The sequence below is a fragment of the Nannobrachium achirus genome, assembly GCF_963921795.1.
Source record: "Nannobrachium achirus genome assembly, chromosome: 5".
Lineage (NCBI taxonomy): Eukaryota > Metazoa > Chordata > Actinopteri > Myctophiformes > Myctophidae > Nannobrachium > Nannobrachium achirus.
This window is the reverse complement of record NC_137814.1, coordinates 53226822-53236846: the sequence shown is the minus strand read 5'-3', so window position 1 is coordinate 53236846 and position 10025 is coordinate 53226822. Positions and strand designations below refer to the sequence as shown.

Below are 10025 nucleotides of genomic sequence, written 5' to 3'. Positions count from 1 at the left end.
ATTGTAATTAAAGAATATAAAAGATGAGTGTTCAAATTATTTCATTTACTTCTTTCTATTGTTTTAGAGTTTCTTATTACAGTGTTTGGGGGCATGCGTACAAGTGGCTAAATATGTCATTTTACACAGAATAAGCCCATTCCCAAGATACAACGCAACCTTTCATGGTTGGATGTGACTTATGGGGGCTAGAAGTGTTACTGAAAATAGCAATAAAGAAACTGCTGGCTTATTGTGTCTAAAAAGACATATTTAGCCACTTGTACGCATGCTCCAATAGGCTAGTCAATCTAAGGTTTGACCCAAAAGAAATTGCAATAGTAATGGTTCAAGGTTTTTTATGATCCTTAGGGTCATCCAAATAACATATTAAAAATTGTGAATTATATATTTAGTGGATCAAGGTAAATTCAGGGGGTTCATGTTTGAGTCCATTCACTTACTATACAGGAAAAAAGACCCCCCAAAAAATCTTCTTTAAGTAGCATGTGAGGGGTCTAACTAGGGGTTTTTCATGATCCTGAATCCATCGCAAGCATTTGTTTTGCACAAAAAACATTCGTCAGGTTAAAAGCGGACACCACAAAAAGGAGCTGGCCCCAGAAAAGCGATGACTCATCACTAATCCATAGTTTTGTAGTGTCCGTTTCTAGACCAAGGAATGTTTTTCGTGCAAAACAAATGCTTGCAATGGATTCAGACCCCTCACATGCTACTTAAAGAAGATTTTTTGGGGGGTCTTTTTTCCTGTATAGTAAGTGAATGGACTCAAACATGAACCCCCTGAATTTACCTTGATCCACTAAATATATAATTCACAACTTTTAATATGTTATTTGGATGACCCTAAGGATCATAAGAAACCTTGAACCATTACTATTGCAATTTCTTTTGGGTCAGGCCCTTTTTTAGCTTAGATTGACTGGCCTTGCGTACACATGCCCCACATTTTAGCACGGTAAACGCGATAAAACAATAGAACGAAGCAAACACTCACTTTTTCTTTTCTCTAATTACAATCTAAAATATGAACCCTGGTTGTAAAAAAACAAAATTGTCCTTTAACTATTGTGTGTAAGCTTAGCAATGCATATCACACACCATGCACTCCTGTAACTTACCAGCAAAAATCGAAAAAGAAAAGAAATATATGGTTGCAGCCCACGGTATGCATCATAACCGCGGTGAAGTGTTTTTTGATCCCAGCCCTATGCGTTGGTGCAGGTGCTGTTACTGTGCAGCTGGTGCCAACACTCCAGCAGCTCACTAGGTTGAAACGTGTGGGCCGTGATCAGGATTCTGTACCTGCAGCTGGAGAAGGGCACTCGCCAGGCGTTGAACAGGGACTTGGGCGGCAGTGTGGGCTCGATCCATAGCTTGTTCAGGCAGATGCCCACGTACACATCCTCCAAATGCAGGCGGCGAATGCTCAGAGAGGCTCTGTAGATTTTCGCCGCTAAGTCTCCGGAGAACACGTAACCGGACCCGGAGCAGAAGGTGGGGTACTTCTCGCCTGGGTACTCCTCCGGGGACACGTACCACTTACTGTTTTTGTTTCGGATCGGTGCATTTCCCCACCTGACATCTCCTGTGAAGTAGTTCTTCTTGGGATTCAGTTGGGGTCTGAGCAGCTTGTGGATGAGGTAATCGGTGTTGACGAACATGTCACTGTCAGTTTTCATAACGTAGCTGGCCCGTGGACAATGCACGGCCACCCAGTTCATCCCCATCAGTGTCTTTATAGTCAGGTTGTTGTAGGTGTCCAAGAAGTCCTGCTGAAGGATATCGTGGTGCCTCAGGCTCTCGGACTCCAAGGTCCTCTGCTGTAGGCACCCCAGCTCGCCTTCATTCACCCCCAGCAGGAACAGACGGATGATTCCTAGGCCTGGAGCGAGGCTCTCGTTGCCCCACGTCTGCCGTATGGCGTCCCGTGCCTCTACTTGGCGAGCCTCGGTGGTGATCAGCAACACCAGGAATGGTTGTGGCTTTCCCTCTGGGCATTTGTTTGCCTCGTTAATGATGTAGGGGTACGGCCCGGGGGATAGCATGCCACTTGGACCACCCTTGGCGTTGTTGGTGTTCTGTTTCCACTGCCAGTGCTGTTGCTGGTGGCTCTGATTTCCTGTTGCCTTATTGGTGGAGTGTGGCTCGCTGCCTCCATAGTCCACGGGATGTTTTCTCCACCACGGCAGCCAGTCCCGATGGACCAGTAAGACCACGACCCCCAGGAGCAAGAGGAGATACAGGAGCCCAGCGATGTGCGTACAGGAGTGGCGTCTCCTCCACTGCATGGCCTCCAGCGGCTGCCTGGGACTTTTAATCCACTTGGACTGCAGTCGTTGGTCAGGGAAGACACAAGCAGCCTCTCATAGCTGCATAAAGCGTGGAGCTAATGTGACGGCAGCTCTCCTGAGAGAAATGACTGCAACAGCCCGCAACACTCCAGATTAAATAAAAGTGAGGCAAATCAATCTTTATTGGCGGACTCAGGTCAATAAAACAAGGTATAAGACATAAAACAGTGTGTGCTGTTACACCCAATGTGACTCTGTGTCATATACTGGACAATCACAGCCAGCTAAACTCTCCCTTGTAATTCCCCTCCAAGGAACAGGCAGGTGTTGTATATGGACTGGGTTTATTACAAGAAAGTGTAAAACTGCAACATAAGAAATACAGAAGGCACATATTAACATAAAGTAAATACAAACAGCTTGTTACAGGCAGGAATAACAAGCTATAGTCCATGGGCCATACAAGTTGTCGGTATCAAAAAGGTGGCAAAGGTTACCATGCATTTTTGAAAAGCTCTATATCTGTAGATTATATTTTGGTATGATAACCCTTTCTTAGACCCAGCTAAATTGGTGTTATCAGCCGCTAGAGTTGGTGTCCCATTAACTTTACATTACAGGGAAGAAAAGCTAAAAATTAATCTGCTTTAAGTAGCATAAGAGGGGTCAAACTAGGTGTTTTTCATGATGCTGAATCCATTGCAAGCATCAGTTTTGCACGAAAAACATCCGTGGGGCTAAAACGCCCCCCACAAAAGTGTAAAAAGTGATGACTCATCACTTTTCATCACTAAAGCATCGTCTTGTGGGACAGTTTTTAGCCCAAGGAATGTTTTTTGTGCAAAACAGATGCTTGCAATGGATTCAGCATCATGAAAAAACCCTAGTTTGACCCCTCATATGCTACTTAAAGCAGATTCATTTTTTGCTTTTTTTCCTGTAATGTAAAGTTAATGGGACAACAAATCTAGCGGCTGATAACACCAATTTAGCTGTGTCTAAGCAAGGGTTATCATACCAAAATATAATCTACAGATATAGAGCTTTTATAAAATGCATGGTAACCTTTGCCACCTTTTTGATACCGACAACTCGTATGGCCCATGGACTACTAAGTATTGACAGTAAGTGTAGACAAAACAGGTATCTAGTAACTAGTAAGACACCTCAGGGTGACATGCGACCTCGCCCTAAAGGGCGAGGTCGCGCCAATTCTTGACTATCTGGCCAACCACAGTGTTTCTCTGACGATTCTAGTTGTTATCATTCTGGGGGGAGTTTGTTCATGTTTTTGTGAGGGTATCAACCCTAGGAGACACGGGGAGAACATGCAAACTCCACACAGAAAGGCCCTATCGCCAACCCCACCGAGGGTGTGAGCGATGGGGCCTAAACATGGAAATGTGGAGAACACTATATATGGAGATAGTCCAGTCCATCATGTCATAATGGGACTACCGTCATAGACAGTAGCCATTGTTAGGCCGGAGTCAATGGCTGTGTCTATGACGGTAGTTCCATATGACATATTGGACTAGACTATCTCCATATATAGTGTTATCCACATCTCCATGTTAGGACTCATATATGGGCATAAAAAGTATGTCATGTGACATCACTTCCTGTACAGACAGTCAGCCATTGACTCCGGATTAACAATGGCTACTGTCTATGACGGTAGTCCCATATGACATATTGGACTAGACTATCTCCATATATAGTGTTATCCACATCTCCATGTTTAGACAGCCAATGACTCCGGCCTAACAATGGCTACTTTCTATGACGGTAGTCCCATATGACATGATGGACTGGACTATCTCCATATATAGTGTTATCCACATTTCGTGTAGCCGCCCTGTACAGGAAGTGATGTCACAACTCGCTGACATCACACTGACATCACAGAGGATACGGAAGGACGGTCACAAGGATACGGAAGGAAGGAAGGAAGGAAGGAAGGACACTCAAGCGACACGATTCTTCAGAGTATATGCGACCTTCGGTCGCAACAATCAATGGGACTACCGTCATAGACAGTAGCCATTGTTAGGCCGGAGTCAATGGCTGTGTCTATGACGGTAGTTCCATATGACATATTGGACTAGACTATCTCCATATATAGTGTTATCCACATCTCCATGTTAGGACTCATATATGGGCATAAAAAGTATGTCATGTGACATCACTTCCTGTACAGACAGTCAGCCTTTGACTCCGGATTAACAATGGCTACTGTCTGACGGTAGTCCCATATGACATATTGGACTAGACTATCTCCATATATAGTGTTATCCACATCTCCATGTTTAGACAGCCAATGACTCCGGCCTAACAATGGCTACTTTCTATGACGGTAGTCCCATATGACATGATGGACTGGACTATCTCCATATATAGTGTTATCCACATTTCGTGTAGCCGCCCTGTACAGGAAGTGATGTCACAACTCGCTGACATCACACTGACATCACAGAGGATACGGAAGGACGGTCACAAGGATACGGAAGGAAGGAAGGAAGGAAGGAAGGACACTCAAGCGACACGATTCTTCAGAGTATATGCGACCTTCGGTCGCAACAATCAATTCTACTATAAAGTAAACAGCAGGTACAGGTAAGAAATAATTAAACTGGCTACCACATCACAAACTTCAGCAGTAGGCCCAAGTCTGATCTTCCAAACACTACATGCAAAATATCACAAAAGAGCATACAAAGTTAGAAATATCTCTCAATAAGTCAAGTACACATTATCACAATGTTGATTACTTACTTATTTTGCCACTCAAAGGGGTGCAAACAAACTGATGGCATAGGATTGTAACACTCTCAAAAAACGATCTTTTGTTGTCATTCTTTCAAGGAGAAAGGTCAAACTGAATCACTTCCTGTGGCATAAGAGCTGCAGCAGAACAGTATAAACAGCGCCCCCTGGAGACAGGGAGGTACTAAACTGGTAGAAAATGAAGGAACAGTGCCCCCAAGTGGCAGTAAAGTTAAGTAAGAAACATGTTCCATTACACTCCCCGCCTTGGCATATTTTAAGATGCCAACATAATTTAATCTAATCTTCTGGAGAACTTTCCTCCCCGCCATGCTCTTGAGGGGAAGAGGGGGGATTGGATATCTGAGAGGGTGAGCCAAGATGAAGAGCTGCCAAGTGTCTCTCACTGCCGCACTCCACACACTTGATGGTGACGTCGCAGTCTCTAGCCTATGGTGACTGGTGGAAGCAAGACAATGGTAGCAGATGTCATTGTCTTTGATGCACTTCTTTCTGTCTTCCAGAAGCATAGACCTGAAACCCTTACACCTTGTCAGTGGGTGGGGCTTGTGATGTATGGGACATTGCTTGCTTAAATCTTCAGCTGCACCTTCCGCATTCGTGGTTACATCTTCTGACACATCTGTTTTGTGCACCATAACTGTTGGCCTTGTGTTATAATTTCCTGGAGGCTTTTCCGTCTTGATGATGGAGGAGAGATAAGCAGTGGTAAAGCTTGGGTCATTCCTTGTTCTAGCCTCTTTCCTCAGAAACTCAGAAAACACGTAGAAAGGTGGAAAGGAAACTCTGTGTACTTCTTTAAATCTTGAGCCAGCTGCTGCCCATTTCTCTTGGAGATTAAAGGGTAGCTTCTCCACAATTGGATTTACTCCCCTGGCTGTGTCATAGTAACATAAACCAGGCAGATAACCTTCTAGCTTGGCAGCTTCCAGTTCACAGAGCAAGTCTGATAACTCCCGGAGCTTGTGAGGTTCTTTGCTGGAGAGCTTGGGGAAATTGTCTATTCTTGTGGACAAGGGTTGTTCTATTGCCTCTGCTGAGCCATAGCATTCCTGGAGTCTTGTCCAAATCATGCTCAAACCAGCAGATGGGTGACGTATGTTGACTGCTTTGACCCTTTTAGCGTGTTCTGCAGATTCTGGGCCCAGCCACTTGATGAGGAGGTTTACTTCTTCGCTAGCAGTGAGACCAATGTGTGCTATGGTACTCTGAAACGTAGCCTTCCAGCTGAGATAATTCTCTGGCTTGTCATCAAACTTAGACAGTCCTCCAGTCACCAGCTGACTCTTTGCTAGGAACCTGGCGAGGTCACTGGTCACATGGTCAGTAGCTGTAAGGTTTGGGCTACACATCTGCTGTGGTTGTGACTGCATATAGGAATGACATTGTGGTGTATCTCTTTGTAGGGTTGGGTTGCTGTCATATGGTGGTGAGTGGTAGTATTGGTTTTGTTCTTCTCTGAAGTGATGATGACGTAGTGAAGGGTTCACGTGTCTTTGCTGACCGGCAAGGTCTTTATGTTGAGTGTGCATACAGGTGGTGTCATGATGCTTAGTGGGCGTTTGGGTGCTGTCGTCACGGTGAGTTGGAAGGTTGGTGATGTCCTCGTGGCGAGCAGGCACGTTGGTGTAGTCCCCGTGGCGAGCAGGCAGGTAGGTGGTGTCCCCTTGGCGAGCAAGCAGGTAGGTGGTGTCCCCTTGGCGATCAGGCAGGTAGGTGGTGTCCCCGTGGCGAGAAGGCAGGTAGGTGGTGTCCCCGTGGCGAGCAGGCAGGTAGGTGGTGTCCCCGTGGCGAGAAGGCAGGTAGGTGGTGTCCCCGTGGCGAGAAGGCAGGTAGGTGGTGTCCCCGTGGCGAGAAGGCAGGTAGGTGGTGTCCCCGTGGCGAGAAGGCAGGTAGGTGGTGTCCCCGTGGCGAGAAGGCAGGTAGGTGGTGTCCCCGTGGCGAGAAGGCAGGTAGGTGGTGTCCTTGTGGCGATCAGGCAGGTAGGTGGTGTCCCCGTGGCGAGAAGGCAGGTAGGTGGTGTCCCCGTGGCGAGAAGGCAGGTAGGTGGTGTCCTTGTGGCGATCAGGCAGGTAGGTGGTGTCCTTGTGGCGAGCAGGCAGGTAGGTGGTGTCCTTGTGGCGATCAGGCAGGTAGGTGGTGTCCTTGTGGCGAGCAGGCAGGTAGGTGGTGTCCTTGTGGCGATCAGGCAGGTAGGTGGTGTCCTTGTGGCGAGCAGGCAGGTAGGTGGTGTCCTTGTGGCGAGCAGGCAGGTAGGTGGTGTCCTTGTGGCGATCAGGCAGGTAGGTGGTGTCCTTGTGGCGATCAGGCAGGTAGGTGGTGTCCTTGTGGCGATCAGGCAGGTAGGTGGTGTCCTTGTGGCGATCAGGCAGGTAGGTGGTGTCCTTGTGGCGATCAGGCAGGTAGGTGGTGTCCTTGTGGCGAGCAGGCAGGTAGGTGGTGTCCTTGTGGCGAGCAGGCGGGTAGGTGGTGTCCTTGTGGCGATCAGGCAGGTAGGTGGTGTCCTTGTGGCGAGCAGGCAGGTAGGTGGTGTCCTTGTGGCGAGCAGGCAGGTAGGTGGTGTCCTTGTGGCGATCAGGGAGGTAGGTGGTGTCCTTGTGGCGAGCAGGCAGGTAGGTGGTGTCCCCGTGGCGAGCAGGAAAGTAGGTGTTGTCGTTGCGGTGAGTTGACAGGTGGGTGCTGTCGTCAAGGTGGTGGGCGGTGTCATCTCTGTGATGGGCGGCGTCGTCATGGTGATGGGTGGCGTCGTTATTGTGAGAGGGCATCTCCCTTTTAGTTTCAGTGAGTTCAGTGTAGTTATTGGAATGTTTCTTTATGTACTCACTCACTTTTTGTACTGGGGTTGCTTGAATAGGCAAGAACTCCAAATCTTCATCTATCTCCTTAATGTCAAACTGGGCAGCAACAGACTCCAATACTTCTGCTTTGGCCAAAGCGGCGTCAGCTTCTTTGTGGAGTTGTAGTGCTTCACTGGCTGCATCCAAACGGGCCTTTTCCATAATTGCAGTAGCTTCTATTTGAGCCATGTTTGATTCTATTTGAGCCCTCTCCAACCTAATGTTGGATTCTATTTGAGCCCTCTCCAATTTAATGTTTGATTCTTTATCAGCATAGGCTGCTCTAACTTTAGCAGCCTGTGCTTCAGCCAACGCCAATGCTGCTGCCATACTCGCTGTAGTTGATGTAGATGATCTTGCTGATGATCTGACAGACAGCTTCTCTATTGAGTGAGTGGAGAGTGATTTGGTCTCCTCTTTGTTTTGACCGTTCATCATGTCGACTGTTTGTTGAAATCCCTCGTAGAGTGCAATAGTTTTACTGTGCTGTTACACCCAATGTGACTCTGTGTCGCATACTGGGCAATCACAGCCAGCTAAACTCTCCCTTGTAATTCCCCTCCAAGGAACAGGCAGGTGTTGTATATGGACTGGGTTTATTACAAGAAAGTGTAAAACTGCAACATAAGAAATACAGAAGGCACATATTAACATAAAGTAAATACAAACAGCTTGTTACAGCCAGGAATAACAAGCTAAGTATTGACAGTAAGTGTAGACCAAACAGGTATCTAGTAATCAATTCTACTATAAAGTAAACAGCAGGTACAGTTAAGAAATAATTAAACTGGCTACCACATCACAAACTTCAGCAGTAGGCCCAAGCCTGATCTTCCAAACACTACATGCAAAATATCACAAAGGAGCATACAAAGTTAGAAATATCTCTCAATAAGTCAAGCACACATTATCACAATGTTGATTACTTACTTATTTTGCCACTCAAAGGGGTGCAAACAAACTGATGGCATAGGATTGTAACACTCTCAAAAAACGATATTTTGTTGTCATTCTTACAAGGAGAAAGGTCAAACTGAATCACTTCCTGTGGCATAAGAGCTGCAGCAGAACAGTATAAACAGCGCCCCCTGGAGACAGGGAGGTACTAAACTGGTAGAAAATGAAGGAACTGTGCCCCCAAGTGGCAGTAAAGTTAAGTAAGAAACATGTTCCAATACACAGTGTACAAGACATAAAAGAAACACAACAGGCAATAAAAATCAATAAGAAAATGTAAAATAAATAGTACATAACTTAGCCCACAGGAAAAACACACAGGCATTTTAGCCAGTGTACCCTTAGTCTGGATGTATAGCGTGAACTGCTCATAAGGGGGCTTGAAAGCACCACAATGATGCCGTTAGTAGATACATCCAAACGTTTCATGAATTTGAACATTAAGTTTCTTAAAAGTCCTCACTCCAGCAGTGACAAACATCTCACTAGCACTGCCACCTCTGGGTTTTTTAAGGAGTATTCTCACAGCATCATTATATGCAACTTGCAGCCTATGCATAGGCCTACTAGATTTCTTATAAGATGACCATAATAGGTGAGCAGTATAGAGCGCTACACACCCTGCTAACACACATACACTGCCATGCAGTATTATCTCCATCAGGCCGACGGGCAATCTATGACCCCTGATCTCGACACGTTGTGATAACAATACAATAATGATAATGAAATAATGAAAGTAACCAGTAAGACTCCCTAATCGGGAGATAAGCGAACGTCAGGTCGCAGCGTGATTTTAGGCCAAAATGTGTAGAAGTGTGGAAAAATGTGTATGTAAAAATCGGCCTGATGGTGGCGCTATATGGGACAGATGCATGTTGATGAGATGAGTGTAGCCATGCTGTGTAGCGATTTGCGTGATTTTAGGGCAAAATCTGTAGGAGCAGTGTCCAAAAATGTGTTTGAAAAAATGTGCCTGATGGTGGCGCTAAATGGGACAGATCCATGTTGATGACATGAGTGTAGAGCAAGTGTGTACCGATTTGCGTGATTTTAGGGCAACATTTGTAGGAGCAGTGTCCAAAAATGTGTTTTAAAAAATCGGCCTGAAGGTGGCGCTAAATGGGACATATCCATGTTGATGAGATGA

At 46.1% G+C, this 10025-nt stretch overlaps 1 protein-coding gene across 1 annotated transcript; it reads right to left on the bottom strand.

Moving 5' to 3' along the window:
* Positions 1-1208: 1208 nt before the first annotated feature.
* Positions 1209-8080, bottom strand: LOC308285167 (beta-1,3-galactosyltransferase 2-like; the record flags this gene model as incomplete). The annotated part of the gene is made up of 3 exons (XM_080725885.1): positions 1209-2330; positions 6572-6777; positions 7654-8080. The coding sequence occupies 3 exons, from the start codon at positions 8078-8080 to the stop codon at positions 1209-1211; spliced, it is 1755 nt and encodes a 584-aa protein (XP_080582011.1).
* Positions 8081-10025: the final 1945 nt, after the last annotated feature.